Genomic DNA, 17,641 nt, shown 5'->3' with positions numbered 1-17,641 from the left:
CGTAACTTCCAGGGACGGCCCCTTGTCATGACTCCTTCCCACTGTTCAACCAAGCAAAAGAACTGCCCAATGTCAACTCTGTAACCACCGCTCAACAGTTTAAAAGTCTCAATCATATCACCTCTCCTCCTTCTATCCACCAAACTCTGCAGTCCACACTCCCTCAGCCAATCCTCATAACTAACGTTGTACAGTCCTGACACCATCTTTATCTGCCTTTGTACCTTTTTCACAGTTAATTTATCCCTTCAAATCCTGGGGACCAGATCTGAGAACAATATTGTTGTTCAGTTCGCACTATTGCACTGTCACTCATACTATTCCCTTTTTACTCTCATCTTTTATTTATTATATATATAGTTAACTGTCACTACAGCAAACTTGTTGAATCACTGGAACAGTAAACAATATTGAATGTTGTATAATATTTCTGCATTTCGTCTCCACTTTTAATGTCAAATGTGCACCTTTCCATGCTTAAAATGACTAAGTTCATTTATTTCCTTCAACATGAAATTACTGTATTTGAATGGTCATTTTTAAATATCTTCAGTATTTCTAACCCTAGGTGCCATAATAGTGAGCTATATGCATAACATTTTTACTGGCTGTTGGGCAGTATATGTTTTTAGTGGTGCTTCACTTTTCTCACAGAAAGATAATTTTCTTTCCTCTCTGCTTCAGTTGAAGCAAAAATTAAATTAAATTGAGGCAGGGGAAAAAGATTTCTTTCCTCAAATTCTTCATGACACTACTCTATCTTTGGGATGATTATGTAGTGCATCTTTAAGGATTATTGTAGTGTTGGTAGCATTTCCCAGTTTTGACTTATGTAAGATTCTCTAAAATTCAGTCTAATGCATTATTTCCGACTTCTTACTCGAGTCTCTTGTGATATTATTTTTTTAATTTATACGTTAAGTTAATCAGTGGTCATTTGAAGATGTTTTGTTTATGAAGATAGCATATTTAAATTATGAGCCCTTCCACTTTCCTCATTTTAAGGCCTATGATGAAAGAATAATTATTTCATATAATTTTAACTTTTTTTTTTATATTCTCCATTAATCTTTGATGAATACCTCATTTTCAAATTCGTTCTTAATAAGACATTCTGTGTATTAAATGTATTTTTCTTTTCTAATCTGATTTTTCAAGCTTCTGTTGCTTGTTTTACATCTGTGGAATCAGGAAAGGAAATGTAAAAGACAAACTTTTTATTTTTTGCAGGTTCATAAAGAAACACTGGACAAAGTTCCTAACGCTTTACCAAATCGGAACAATATTGATATTGAAATTTATGGCATGGAAGGAATTCCAGAGGAAGATTTAAGAGAACATGAAAGACAGAAACAAGGTGCAGGAGGACGATGTGAGTAAATATGTATGAAACATTGTATATGGCTGACTCTTCTATGTACTTATACATGCTTCTTGGGAGGGAAAATTTTCAGCATAATAACTCATGTTTAAGCTGAATATTAGCTTAAACAAATAATTGATAGTTTTATATGATTTGGAAAGAGAAATATTCTTTTATTTTTTTTTGAGTAGATAATATCACATGCAGGCAGGTGATATTATGTTGGAGGTTTAATGGATTTTTTACAACACTCAGAAAGAATTAAATTAGAATTTAATACTCCTATATTTCGTCCTAGTCACTAGGACATCTACGGGGATTACAAAAACAATTAATGTAACATGCACACAAAAACTTACAATACTAAGCCCAACCACGTGGGTGACACTAAAGTCCTATCTAGGTGGAGCGCCCTCTAAGGGCGGTAGTAGGTGGCCTGGAATGTAAGGTGGGACCTCTGGTGATGAGTGTTTCCCAAATCTTCGGAAGCTTAATGCAACCGTATTTGTTAAGATTTGGTTGGTTTCTGAGAGCTGCTGCTGCTTCTAAGAAAAGTCTCTCTTTCTTGAATTTGCTGTGGTGGAGCATGGTGGTTTTCTTCCATGATACTCTGTGGGTGGTGTCCAAAACATGGTCAGCCAAGCCTGAATGGCCATAGTTGTGTTTAACGATGTACGACTTGTGTTCCTCCAGGCAGATGGATGCTGATCTGCCTGTCTGTCCAAAGTACGCAAGCTTACAGGAACAGGGTACTTTGTAAACTCCAGGCAGAGAGAGAGAGGGGGAGCTGATCTTTCGTAGAACGGATAAGGGTAGCAAGTTTGCGGTAGGGCTTATATGCTGTGTGTAGGTTATACTTTTTTAATATCTTGGCTATTTTTTCCGAAGTGCCTCGGATGTAGGGTATGGTGATGGCATTTTTAAATTCTTGTTGACGAGAGGGACGGGGAATGGGGGAGGAATTGATTATTTTTTTGATACTGTGTTCACTGTAGCCATTGGAGAGGAAAGTTCTGTGTATGTGGTTAAGCTCAGTAGTGAGGGTGGTTTCACTGGAACAAAGATTATGGGCTCTCTTGGTAAGGGTTTTAATGATGCCATATTGTTGTGAGGGGTGGTGGTGGGAGAGTTTGTGAATGTATCTGCCTGTGTGTGTGGGTTTTCTGTATACAGTGAAGGCAAGTGTATCATTTGGCAGGCGCGTGACTAAGGTGTCTAGGAAGGGTAAACAATTGTTCTTTTCCTTTTCCATAGTAAACCGGATTCTTGGATGTAGGCTATTGAGATGACTGAGGAAGGAGTCTAACGTGTCTGGGCCATGAGGCCAAATGGAGAACACATCATCTACACATCTTAGCCAGATAGAAGGTTTGAGTGGGGCTGAGTCTATGGCTCGTTTTTAGAAATCTTCCATATAGAAATTGGCAAGGGGGGGTGAGAGGGGGGAACCCATGGGAGTTCCTTCTATCTGTTTGTAGATTTTGTTATTCCAAGAGAAATACCCAGAGTTGATGGCAAAGGAAAAGAGATCTAAGATGTCAGAGGGGAAAACATTTTCTAAGAGAGATAAAGTGTCAGTTAAGGGAATATTGGTAAACAAAGAGGAGATATCAAAGCTTACCAATATGTCTGTTTTGTTCAAGGTTAAATTTTCTGTCACAGTTTTTTATATAGGAAGCTGAATTTCCGGTGAGGGGGGACAGAGAGTTGGCCAGCTGTTTCGACAGTCTGTAACAAGGTGCATTGGTGGCATCTACTATAGGCCTGAGTGGGGAATTGGGTTTGTGGATTTTTGGTAAACCGTATATTCGGGGGGGGGGGGGGGTGACGTGACGGGAGCGGAAAGGTTTAAGTTTTTTCGTGACATCAGGGGGCCAGGAGGTTACTTTTTTAAGTAAGATTTTTAATTTCTTAACTTGTGTTAAGAAATTAAAAATGTCAGTGCCCTTGGCCGTAATTTTGCCGTCTCCCTGAAAGAAGTGCTGGTGCTCGATGTAATGGTTAATGTCGAACGGGGGATCGGTCGCTTACTGTCGGAGGTAGCCAACATCCTCGCTCACTCTTCGCCTCCAAAAAGTAATTTATCTTATGCCCAATGCATGGCCCTCCAGAAACTACGCAAAGAAAAAAGTATCGTCATCACCAGAGCGGATAAGGGTAATGCCACAGTTGTTCTTAATACCAGCGAATACAATCATAAAATGAACACTATCCTCTGCGATCACGCTACCTACATCCCGCTAGAACACGACCCCACCAAAACACAAGTTAAGAATTTAAAAATCTTACTTAAAAAAGTAACCTCCTGGCCCCCTGACTTACGAAAAAACTTAACCCCCCCCCCCGCGCGCGAATATACGGTTTACCAAAAATCCACAAACCCAATTCCCCACTCAGGCCTATAGTAGATGCCACCAATGCACCATGCTACAGACTGTCTAAACAGCTGGCCAACTCTCTGACCCCTCTCACCGGAAATTCAGCTTCCTATATAAAAAACTCGTCCCACTTTAAAGCCCTCACAGAAAATTTAACCTTGAACAACAGACATATTAAGTTTTGATATCTCCTCTTTGTTTACCAATATTCCCTTAACTGACACTTTATCTCTCTTAGAAAATGTTTTCCACTCTGACATCTTAGATCTCTTTTCCTTTGCCATCAACTCTGGGTATTTCTCTTGGAATAACAAAATCTACAAGCAGATAGAAGGAACTGCCATGGGTTCCCCCCCCTCCCCTGCCAATTTCTATATGGAAGATTTCGAAAAACGAGCCATAGACTCAGCCCCACTCAAACCTTCTATCTGGCTAAGATATGTAGATGATGTGTTCTCCATTTGGCCTCATGGCCCAGACACGTTAGACTCCTTCCTCAGTCATCTCAATAGCCTACATCCAAGAATCCAGTTTACTATGGAAAAGGAAAAGAACAATTGTTTACCCTTCCTAGACACCTTAGTCACGTGCCTGCCCAATGATACACTTGCCTTCACTGTATACAGAAAACCCACACACACACACACAGGCAGATACATTCACAAACTCTCCCACCACCACCTCTCACAACAATATGGCATCATTAAAACCCTTACCAAGAGAGCCCACAATCTTTGTTCCAGTGGAACCGCCCTCACTACTGAGCTTAACCACATACACAGAACTTTCCTCTCCAATGGCTACAGTGAACACAGTATCAAAAAAATAATCAATTCCTCCCCCATGTCCCGTCCCTCTCGTCAACAAGAATTTAAAAATGCCATCACCATACCCTACATCCGAGGCACTTCGGAAAAAATAGCCAAGATATTAAAAAAGTATAACCTACACACAGCATATAAGCCCTACCGCAAACTTGCTACCCTTATCCGTTCTACGAAAGATCAGCTCCCCCTCTCTCTCTCTGCCTGGAGTTTACAAAGTACCCTGTTCCTGTAAGCTTGCGTACTTTGGACAGACAGGCAGATCAGCATCCATCCGCCTGGAGGAACATAAGTCGTTCATCGTTAAACACACAACTATGGCCATTCAGGCTTGGCTGACCATGTTTTGGACACCACCCACAGAGTATCATGGAAGAAAACCACCATGCTCCACCACAGCAAATTCAAGAAAGAGAGACTTTTCTTAGAAGCAGCAGCAGCTCTCAGAGACCAACCAAATCTTAACAAATACGGTTGCATTAAGCTTCCGAAGATTTGGGAAACACTCATCACCAGAGGTCCCACCTTACATTCCAGGCCACCTACTACCGCCCTTAGAGGGCGCTCCACCTAGATAGGACTTTAGTGTCACCCATGTGGTTGGGCTTAGTATTGTAAGTTTTTGTGTGCATGTTACATTAATTGTTTTTGTAATCCCCGTAGATGTCCTAGTGACTAGGACGAAATATAGGGGTATTAAATTCTAATTTAATTCTTTCTGAGTGTTGTAAAAAAATCCATTAAACCTCCAACATAATGTCTTCACAGCACTTAAGCCTCTACACAAGAAGGCATGTGATATTATTTGCTACCTTTTTACTGAGAGGATGGGAGAATATTTTGTAGTCCTTGTTTGGTAATGTCAGTGAAAAGATTTCGGATTAAATCCTATGCAAAATCTGAAAGGAAATATATTGCCCTTTTGACTGTGGAATGAGCCATTCAAGCACATACATTTATTTTGCTATTGCAACAAAGCAGCCTGAGGATACATAGGCAAACTTGGCATAAATAATGTTCTGATGCTTTGTCCTTATCTATCTCTGTGAAATCTCACAGGAAAGTGACATATTTTTTTCCCTCTCTGAAATTTTTGTAATCTGCAAAAACAAGCAAATCAGCCAGAACACATCTAAAATTAACAAACATAATAACTGACTGTAACCGTTATGGTGATAGTGGACAAAAAATGGGATTTGGCTGTCAACATGAATTCAGCTCACTTTCTCTCTCTTTTTGTAGCTCTTACTCATGAAAAGTTATAAATCTGTAGTCCGTTAGTGGGTTTAGGATAAAGCTTTTTTTTAGCTTCTTGTAATCCAAAAACCCTGTTCTTAGAGACTAATGAAACTTTTAAAATAACTTCAGGCCTCCAGTAAGTGAGCAGGTGGTCTCACACTAGGTGATAAAATTCATCTTCCACCTAAAGATATTCATAAACATTCAAATCTGCAGCCAGTCAGAAGATATGCTGCCACACGGCCAACCAGGCTGACCAATTTTATTTATTATTAAACTATAACTAGACATTAACTCATCTAAGATAGCTATAGTGTGAATGTTGCAATTAGCTAATACCTGTTGTGTATATACTTAAGCAAATGTTGCACTACAAAATTGTTTGAGGGGCTAGTTTTTTTTTTTAGAGAAAAAACTGAAATCATATCCTAAGACCAATTAATTCATATAAAAAATGCTTTTAAAAAAATTAGCATTGAGTAAGCTATATTGTTTGATAAAATTAATATTCACAAAAAAATCTTTCCCTCCACCTCATGTAAGTTAGCTTATACATATTCACTCACACTATTCCCTTTTTACTCTCATCTTTTATTATTATATATATAGTTAACTGTCACTACAGCTAACTTGTTGAATCACTGGAATAGTTTGTTATAGTGGATAATATATATTGTTGTCAATTTCTTTCATAGCATGCATTGTGCTTCTGGGGCTTCAGCTAGTTTTTTTCCTAGTTTTAGTGACTTTGTCAGTGTCTTCCATTGTCATTGTTTCTATCTATGTTTCTCATTAACTTGTTAACTTATTAAATGTCATATTTAATACTAGTAACACTTGCAATGCTAATTGCTTACATGAAGTGATTAGTTAAGCACTGATTTTCTATATTTAATATAGAAAATCAGTTAAGCTTCTATATTTAATATAGAAATATAGTGCTTAACGATTTTCTATATTTAATATATATGTATAGTTAATCAGTGGTATATTATTATATAACCATCCTCAGTCCATGCATTTATGCCAATTATGAGTATCTGTATAGCTAACAATATCTTCATGTTAACAATAATTCCTGCAGCCTGTCTGTTAGGATCGCTTCTCTTTTCACATAACATGACATCAGAGTGACTTTCAAGCTAATTCAAATTGTTTACAGTTTCCTCAAGTCTCCTAAGAATAGCATTCTCTTTTACAAACTCCTAGGAGTGTATAGAATATCATGCTCGTGTGGTATGGGGCAGACACTGTGGATTTGAAAAAAAAAAAAAAAAAAAAACATGTTAGAGATTTTGACATAAAAGGAAGGAAAGAGCTGGTGTGGCCAACCTAGAAGAACTGATTAAAAAAAAAAAAAAAAAAAAAATCAAGGATATCGGGAGAGTAGTGAGGATTATCAGATATTCAGGTTGTATTTCTTTTATAGCTTGGTTGATTTTGAAAAAGGGAAACCAATTGGAGTTGTCATTAAGATTGCCTTGGATGGGATTTTGCTATTTGGATAGTGAAAAATGCAGCTGTTTACTGAATGGAGGCACATGAACCAAAGAAGGTCATACACAGAAGATTATAAATTTGGATTCACTACCAAGCAATATTGGATTATGAAAGGAATTGAACAGAGTATAATTTGGACATCACTTAAAGTGGACTTTGTAGCTGCAGTTTGGGTCTCTGTGAAGTAATTTTGGTCTTTTGAGGTCTAAATATCTGTAAAATGATATACATCTACAAAACACACATAAACTGGTAAAAAAAATTTAAGACTTATTGATAACTGACCATAGACTTTTAATTCGTATGTATGTTTGTATAATACTGCATATCAGTTTTGCTAGTAACTGACTAGCTTTTTCAAGGCTTGCACAGTACAAAAAAAATGATAAATGCAAAAAAGGTTTAAGAATACAAAAAAAAACGTTAGTACCTGTTAGGTAGCTAAGGTAACACGTTCACGTGACATGTTTGTATGAATTGCGACTTTCTACTGAGTATCATGAACACGCGTTACATGCAAACACATAACATGATTATTCGCGTACTGTAGTTCTGTTGAACTGAGAGAATTAATTAGATTTTTCCAAGTATCGTTCAGTATGGTCCCTTGATTTTTGTTTAGGTTGCTGCCTGTACATAGCACTACTGCTGCTTCTTTAAATAATTGACGTCTGTAATCATTATCTACGTAGGGCATAGAGCTGTTATCCCAGTCTATAGTGTGGTTCAAAGTTGAAAAGTGATGTGCTAAACTGGAAGTGATCGTTCTGTTGTGATTTACATCGCCAACATGTTATTTCCGGGCTTCTCGAAGTTTGTCCAATGTAGGAAAGACTGCACGTGCATGGAATATTATACACACCTGGATATTTATAAAATGGAACACTATCCTTAGGAGATCTTAGAACCTGTCTGACGCTAGTAGTTTGTTTAAATACAACCCTGATGTTATGGGCTTTTAACAATCTCACAATTTTGGTGGAAATTGAACCCATAAAGGGGATGACTGCTGTTGAAATTTGCTGGGAGACTGTTCTTTCTTGTTGGTTATCTTTGTATAGAAATTTGTTGATGTTTCGAGGATAACCATTTTGTGATAGTGTTATAGCAATTTGAGACAGTTCTGTCTGAACTTCTTCATCGTTTGAGATAAAGTTTCTGGCTCGATTCCTCAACATGTGGATGATGGTTTGAAGAGTAATGTAGATATTCTTCAGTGTCCATAGGTTTTTTTGTAAATGGACAGTTTGAAATTGTTACCTTGTCTTTTAACTAGTATGTCCAAGAAGTCTAGTTGTTTGTTGTTTTCTACTTCTAGAGTAAATTTGATTTTATTGTGGAGTGAGTTGATTCTATTGACAAACATATGTAGGATTTCTATGTTGTCCTTCCATATGATGAAGATATCATCCACATATCTCCACCATATTGAAGGTTTAGAAGTAATGTTGGTGCAGATTTCATTTTCAAATTTCTCCATGAAAAGGTCTGCACATGGTAGTGACAGAGGGCTGCCCATAGCTAGACCTTCTAATTGTTTGTATACCTTGTTAACTTTGAAGAAATTTGATTGTAGGCAATGCTTGAACATCTTTGTAATATCAGCAGGAAAGAGATCTTTGATTAATGTTCATGACTTCTTCTACTGGTACATTCGTGAATAAGGATACTACGTCTAGACTGGCCATTATGTCTGTTTGTGTTATCTTCACGTTTTTGAGTTTGTCAACAAAGTGTTGAGAATTTTTTATGTAGGATTCTGTTTGTCTAATTTTTCCCTTAACTAAGTTAACTAGGTGCTTAGCCAATAGGTAAGTGGGGGAGGACCTGCCATCTACAATCGGAAAAAGTGACACTTCTTCCTTATGCACTTTAGGTGCCCTATACAATCTAGGAGTAATGGGATGTGAGGATTTAAGCTTTCTTTTTAGTTCTTCAGGCCAAGTATTCATGTTACGGATCAGGAAGTTTGGCTCGTTATGGTTCTTCATGGTAGGATCTTTGTTGAGGATTTTGTAAGTGGAACTGTCGGATAGTAAGTCATTTATCTTCTTGAAATAGTCTTTTGAGTTTAGGATGACGGCGGCATTCCCCTTGTCTGCTTTAGTTATTATTATTTCTTTGTTCTTCCTCAAGTTCCGAATAGCTTTCCTATCATATGGAGTGGTATTAAGTTTTGGTTGTTTTGCTGTTGCTAGGATGATCGTGCTTTGAAATCTAATATCGTTGGCTACAGCTTGTGGTAGCAGGTAGAGGCTTTTTCAATTCCACACATAAAGTCCATTTTAAGAAGGTAATTTGGAGTGATTGAAAAGTTAAAACCTTTCTTTAGGATATCTGATTCATGTTTGGAAAGGCAGTGATTTGACATGTTGAAAATCACTTTGTTAACTGGGAGGCCTTTGGGTGTCTGGTATTTTTTCTAATTTCTTTGACTTTAACTGGAAAGTTGTTTCGTAGTTCTGTTCTATCATGTGGTCTACTTATTCCAGGTCGTGTAATCTAGACTATTAGAAATGTCATCAAAATAGTTGCAGCAATTAACATCACTTATATTCAATTCATACCTGATGTGTTGGATTCTTTCTCTGAGTAGTGCCAATGAAGTCCTTTGGTAAATACTTTTGGCTTGTATGGATTGAATATGTCCTTTGATGATAGAGAAATCCCTACACCTTTTTTAGGAATGTTCAGTAGCTTAACCTTTCTGCATTTTTCCTTTTCTAGGCGCCATACTTTGTGTTTCTTTAGACTATTTAAATTTTACATATTTTTGGTCGTAAAATGTTAAAAAATATGACTTATTGATAAACTGACCATAGATTTTTAATTCGTCGACTTGACTGTTGACTTTGTGTGAAGGTGACAAAACAGCTTAAAAAAGATTAAAAAAAAAACAAGCTAAGGATATCAAGTTAAAACAAACGAATATTAAATATATATAAATAAATGAATGTTTTATTTTGATATCCTTAGCTTGTTTTTTGATCTTTTTTAAACTGTTTTGTCACTTTGTATGCCCAGATGAAACCAACAGTCAAGTTGGCAAAACTAGTAGGCATTTACTTTACAATTAATAAAAAAAACCTTCGACCAGTTAAACCCAGTTTATGTGTTTTATATATAATCAGTGGGCGAAAAGAACATTACAATGATATACATCATTTAAGTAATTTTTTGTTGTTCTCTGTATTGTTGACTTAAGAGTATTGCCTCTCACTGCATGTCCTTACTCTCTCTCTCTCTCTTTTTTTGCAACTTTCCTAAATCAAATAATGTAAAGTTCAACAAACAATGTCGCTATACAAAAAGTTACTAGTCTTCTTGCTATAACTGTCTTGACAGTGCCTCCTGCATACCTTTACTAAAATTCCACTCCAGGTAGAATTTGGTAGAGTATGTGGCACAGGATTGTGGAATTTGTTATCGGGTTTGGACCCACCTATTATCCGTCAGCCAACCAGCAAAACCATTTTACTGTTGTACTCTCAAAATTCATGAAGGTTTTGAGTGAATGTGTTTGGCATGTTCCTGAACAGTATTATCATTCACATTACGTGTTAAAAGAGGGGAGGATGAAGCCAGAACTACTTTGGAAACTAAACATGGAATTGACCACTTCACGACATCAGCAAGCAGAGTGATGGTGTTTCCCTGGATGGTAGTCATCACTCATCTAGCAATAATTAAAACTAAATCATTAATGGAAGATGAAGTTTGTGTTCAAATTAAAAATTAAATTTAAAATGAACCAAAAAAAAAGTATAATCATGTTTATTTGGCAAGGGAATAGATCTTCTTTGGATTAAAAATATGTAAAATTATCAGAGATTAAGTAGGATTCTCTGCATATAAAGCGTGATTTATTCCTTGGGACCTTTACAACCAAAGGCAACCATTTAGTTGCATTCAGTGCACATAAACTAGGAGTTGACAAAGTGGTCGATATCGACCCCTGGGGGTCACTGTGGCTATCCAAGAGTTGATAAATGTCTAGAATCGAAAGGGGTCAATAAACACCTAAAACGATTTTGAGTAACATCTAGTAAACATATAGCACCAATTGACTGATCGGCTGAGCCAACGAGGGAGAAGCGCATGCTCTCCCGAATGAAGATATCTAGAACAGAGGCAATCAGGGCTATTGTGCATTTATCGCCCATAGCTATCAAAGTGGTGTTCAGTGATCTGATAGTGTAGAATTTACTGTTTAATTTTTTAAAGTTATAGTGCTCATAATGGCGGCCCCTGATAGTAAGAAGAAGAAGTGCCAACAGTATTTGCAAGAATATTTGGATTTATACCATCGTTTTGCACATATTGCACAGGCACACCCACTAGTAAAAAACTTGATCAACAACTACTTGAATTAACCAATAACATACAAAGAGCTGCAAAAAATTCAATTCCCAGAGAACTCGGGAAAAACACCTGGATTCCATTTTGGAAAGATCATGACATCAACGCTATGATCACCGAAAGAGATACTATCAATGAACAGTTGAAACAAAATAATACAGAAGAAAACAGAAAGAAGTTAATAGAATTAGTTCAGAAAAAATGTTAACACAATCCAGAACCTATCCTTCTGAAGACATCTTATTTTACTCAGGACCTCACAATGATAGAATTAGAAAACAGCAATCAGTCAAATTGACCCTGACAAATCACCCGGTATAGATCTTATCTTTGGACATATGATTAAAAACATGGAAGTGTTAAATATCTGAAGATATATAACACTTCCTGGAATACAGCTAAACTGCCAAAAATCTGGAAAACATCAGTCATCATACCCTTACTAAAACCTAACAAAAACCCTAGTGACTGTAAAAGCTACAGACCAATAGCTTTGACTAGTACTTTTGCAAACTAAACGAAAGAATAATGCATACTAGACTTATGAATTGGCTCATAGAAAATAACAAGATCAACTTCTACCAAACAGCATACAAGTCCCAACACAGTACAGAAGATCAATTATTTTATCTTTGCCAATCAGTCATTGATGGCTTTCAATAAAAACCATCAAAGAAGACAGCAGCAATTAGATCTTGCATCTGTCTTCGATCGTGTGTGGAGACAGAAGTTAATAAATATTGCAAAACCAGTACGATAATGGAATAAGGGGGAATGCATCAATTTAGATTTGAGATTTCATGAAAGGAAGAAAAATTAAAGTAAACGTTAATGGAACTTCTTCCAACATACATTGAACTTGGGCTGGAGTCCCACAAGGTTCTGTTCTAAGCCCCTTCTTATTTCTCATCTATATGAACAATATTCATCCTCATGTAATAAATGACACAATAGCATGCTATGCAGATGATACAGCAATCCTCAACAATCTGAGAAAGTCCTAAATAAATCAATAAAAGGCTTAAAAAGATGGGCAAAGGAACTCAAATTGCAGATAAACCCAGAAAAATCAAAACTTAGTACCTTCTCTACTGATAGCAAAAATAAACACAATTATAAGCTCCAAATCGAAATATATAATACCAAAATAGGAAAAACAAGAGTCTCCCAAATACTTCGGCCTAACCCTAGATACTGAACTAAGATTTACAACCCAGATCATAAATATATCTAATAAAGCTCTTAAAAAGCTTAATATCACAAAGGCTTTGTGAAACAGTGGGGTGCAAAACTGAAGATATTGAAAACTACATATACAGCACTCATTCAACCCATTATGGAATATGCCTCAACAATCTGGGCTCCGGCTTCTACTAGCTCAAAAGAAAAGCTTGACAGAGTACAATCAAGAGCAGCAAAAATTATTATAGGTGCAGTCTCATTCACAAATAACTTAAAAGCTCAACAAGAGTGTGGGCTTCACATATTAGAAGACAGGAGCCAACAACAGGAACAGGATCACATCTCAGGACTTTTGATACCTGGACTGGAAAATCTAGACTAAAGAGATCATCTACTTTACAATATGATCATGAAATTAGAAAACAGACTTCCAGCATCTATCCATTGAAATAAGCAAAGAGCCATTCTTTTCCACTAAACTACTAAAAAACACAATGATTAACTTAAAATCTCCTAGAAAACCATGTTCAAAAAAGGACTTGCGGCAGGTAAATAAAACAAAAGGACTTGACACTATACACCACTTAAATAATCTAAATCATGTCATTGCCTACACTGATGGATCATCTGATGAAGCACTCAGCCAAGGAGGAGCAGGGGTTTTTATAACTCTACATGGAGGTGAGGATATGCAAATCAAAACCACAGCTGGCAAAATAGCTTCGAACTTCACTTGTGAACTAACAACCATACAATCAGCTCTCAAGTTCTATCTCTCTCTCTCTCTCTAATCCAGTGATAAATATTACAGAAGGAATAACCATCTACAGTGACTCAAAATCTGCACTTGAAAAATAAAAAAATGGAAAAACAAAAGTCGCAAGAAAATTCATGAACAACTAAGAACTGTACACTGCAATGGATACTAGCACATATAAATGTTGAAGGCAATGAGAGAGCAGACAAAACTAGCCAAAAACAAGAAGCTCAAAAATTACACTCACTATCACTAACTGATGCAAACTCTGTTGCAAAAATAATACTGGTAAAACAAACTATCAAGAAGAATGAAATCAGCAAAATAAATGAAAATAGAGAAATAACCACAATCATCACCAAGCTAAGGGATGGAACACTTTAAAGGCATGAAAATTCATCCTGACGGTACTAGAAGTTATGAAGCATGCAAGAACTGTCCGTGGATTGAACTAACACCTGCCCATATCTATTCTTGTTCAGCAATTGCCACTGCCCTACAGAAAAGCTCATAAACCATTCTGCTCTAAAATTTCAAATTTGATCTACACTTGGATTTAACAACCTTCATTGACAGTTTTCACTTCTCATATCTCAGTGGGTACTATTGTAACATCACCCAAAGACAAGGCTGACCTATTGACATTCTTTTCCAACTCATAAATCAATGACCAAGGCAAAGTACTCCCTACACACGTTACACTACCAAGAACTGCTTGTCTTTCATCAGAACAAAATTGGAACAATCTTGAACCGAGACGCCAACAAGTCGACTAGTCCTTTCTATTGTGCTAAAACAGCCTTTCAATCTTTCATACTTAACTATCATCCACCCTACAGCATGAAAATAAGCATGTCCAAAAAAAAAAAAAAAAAAAAAGTGCAGTATGGAGGACTGCTCAGCAAATTACCATCTTATGGTCCTCCTTCCATGTTTTTTGGTCGATGGGTTCCTTGCCAATACTAAAGTAACCTGGGACCGTGTATTTTTGCTTACGTTCTTCCTCCTGTATACAAATGATTTTTCTTTCACCAACCTCAAATCCTACCCATAACCTAATGACAGTACACTTTGTTTTTCATTGTCATTTGACAAACCTTGTACTTCACAATCATTGGAAGCTCCATGGCCTTTCATAATCTTTGCTTCAAACTTACATATTTTTGCTGTCCTTGGCAAGGATAATCTTATGAATTCCCATGCCACCACAAGAATTAGAGAAGAAATATGCAAAATAAACTGCTATTTTATTAACCAATTTCAAGTAAAAATGGAAATATGATTAGCATTACATGAATAATAAATTACACGATAACCACAGTAATTAGCTTTAATGAAATAAAGGTACAGATATTTTGTACTGAAACTAACAGTACATCATCAATGTACTGTTAGTTTCAGTACAACCTTGTGAATTCTTCCCCGTGAAGGATAATAAGTCGAATCTTTAAAGGTACCTGTGGCATAACTATAAATAATAAATTACACGATAACCACAGTAATTGTGGTTATCGTATAATTTATGAAATAAAATGATGAAATAAAAGTACAAATATTGGTTGTCTACACTGATGATGTACTGTTAGTTTCAGTACAAAATATCTGTACTTTTATTTCATTAAAGTTAATTACTGTGGTTATCGTGTAATTTATTATTTATAGTCATGCCACAGGTAACCTTTAAAGATTAGCATTACATGGAGTGTTAGATCCTGTCATCTTAAATTGTTTTCTATTAAAAAAAAAAAAAAAAAAAGTCAAATATCAAGAAAATAGATTGGCTGCAGTTTAGAAGTGAGAGTCATAAACATCCATACCCATGGTCCATGGGTGAAGAGTTGATTTCAACATGCAGTCTGTTGGTTATAGCAGATATATACAACTACTCAGCCAATCATGCCAGCAGTTATAGAGAATATAAATGCTGCTTTGAAACTTTGAAATTTTTTTGGGGGGGGGTGCTTAAGGGTCAAAGCTGTATAACTGAGAGGAGACCTTCACATAGCCTTTAAAGGAATGCGGAGAACCGACCAGGGCTTCTGACCTAATGTCCAATCCTCACCTTCTTGTGGTGCACCCTGTTGGGTATCTACTTGGATACTGAACGAACAAGGATGGGCTGGCAATTTGGGATTTAGCCGACCAAATTGTATTCTTATTGCTTAAACCAAAATAAAAAATGATGGTGCACCCTGTTGGGTATCTACTTGGATACTGAACGAACGAGGATGGGCTGGCAATTTGGGATTTAGCCGACCAAATTGTATTCTTATTGGTTAAACCAAAATAAAAAATGATGGTACGACATGACAAAATTTCATGCCGGCTGGGGCGTCGCCCGGTTAAAAAAGGTCCCCGTTGTTTCCACCAGGGAACCAGGGCGAACAGCAAAAAGTCAGCTACTGGAACAAATCTGAAAACAAACCCCAACTCAACATCACCAGAGTTAAAGATCGGTACTATCAACATCAGAAGCCTAAATGGCAAAGAAATGGAGCTAGCTGAGAAATTATTATTATTGTTGTTCCAGGCAACTCCAAGGAGTCGACAGACTCATCTAGGGAGGCCCGAACATCATGTCAAGAACAACTATTCGACGTTGACACAGTATCTATCATACTTTGCCTTGAACTCATTCACGGTTGTAGCACCCACAACAGACTCTGGAAGCTTATTCCACTCATTCACCACTCTCCAAGTAAAATATCTAGCTCTAACACCCTTGTCAACCATGCTCTTGCCCAGCTTCCATGCATGGCCCCTAGTCCTCCCACCACCAGTCATATTTTCAAAAATAGCTTCTGGATCAATCTTATAGAAACCCTTCAGTAATTTGAATGTCTCAATCATATCACCCCTCCTTCGCCTATCGTCCAATCTCAGCAACCCACAAATCTTCAACCTATTCTCATAAGGTTCATTCCACCGGCCTTCTATCATCTTGGTCACTCGTCTCTGGATCCTCTCCACTTCCTCTCCATCACGAAGAAACCCTGGTGCCCATAACTGGGCACAGTAGTCCAGATGGGATCTTATCAAGGCTCGATACAGAGGAACAACAACTTGTTTGTCTCTGCATGTTAAAGTATTTTTCAGAAGCCAAGTGATTTGATGAGCTGATTTAGTCACTTTTTGCAATGTGTCCCCCCACCCCCAAACTTCAATGTGAGTGCACTTTGCCACATTAAATAGACATCCATTTTTCCTAGCCCAGTCCTCCAAACTATCCAAATCATCCTGTGCACTCACAGTTGCTCTACCCAACTTTGCATCATCAACAAACAAGTGAACACTTCCTCTCAAATCCTTTCCTATATCATTGATGAACAAATTGAAAAGCAGTGGTCCAAGAACAGAGCCCTGCGGCACACCACTAGTCACAAGCCGTCTTTTAGACTCCACTCCTGCATAAACCACTCTCTGGTACCTCTCCTTCAACCACGCTCCTATCCATCTCACCAACCCTATATCTATCCTCCATCTGCTCCAGTTTAGTGATTAGGGTTCCATGTGGTATCCTGTCAAAAGGCCTTAGCAAGGTCCAGTAGTATCACTATAAACCCATTACCCCTATCCAGTTAAGCCGTCACTGCGTTATAAAACATGAGCAAGTTACTGAGGCATGATCTACCCTTCACAAAACCATGTTGTCCCCCATACAATATCCCATTTTCATCTATCCAATCCTGTATTCTTTTCTTGACTAATTTCTCTAAGACCTTGACAATGATTCTTGATATGCTAATCGGTCGGTAATTTACAACAGCAGTCTTGGAACCAGCTTTATGCAGTGGAATTATTTTTCCCTCTTTCCACCCCCCTCGGGACTAACCCAGACCCGAGACTCAAACAAAATGGTCAAGGGTACTGACAGTTCTTTAGCTGCTTCTCGTACGACACGAGCTGGTATACCATCCAATCCCACGGATGTATTGACATTGAGGCTATGCAGTAGACTACTCACCTCCACTTCATTCACCACAATTTCCGTATAATCTACTGGTTTGTTCGTTTCTGCAATGTCACCACCTGGATGATA

At 37.3% G+C, this 17,641-nt stretch overlaps 1 protein-coding gene across 1 annotated transcript in view; it reads left to right on the top strand.

Moving 5' to 3' along the window:
- Positions 1–17,641, top strand: part of BuGZ (Bub3 interacting GLEBS and Zinc finger domain protein) — a 102,313-nt gene that overhangs the window by 38,359 nt on the left and 46,313 nt on the right. The window contains exon 3 of the mRNA XM_090415489.1: positions 1,231–1,372. Within this exon, the coding sequence (XP_090271615.1) occupies positions 1,231–1,372 (142 nt within the window). The remainder of the gene's footprint in view (positions 1–1,230; positions 1,373–17,641) is intronic.

Source organism: Typopeltis vanoorti, chromosome 3 (genome assembly GCF_054136105.1).
Source record: "Typopeltis vanoorti isolate ZY-2024b chromosome 3, IOZ_Tvanoo_1.0, whole genome shotgun sequence".
In the NCBI taxonomy this organism is placed as follows: domain Eukaryota; kingdom Metazoa; phylum Arthropoda; class Arachnida; order Uropygi; family Thelyphonidae; genus Typopeltis; species Typopeltis vanoorti.
This window is presented reverse-complemented; position numbering and strand designations above follow the sequence as displayed.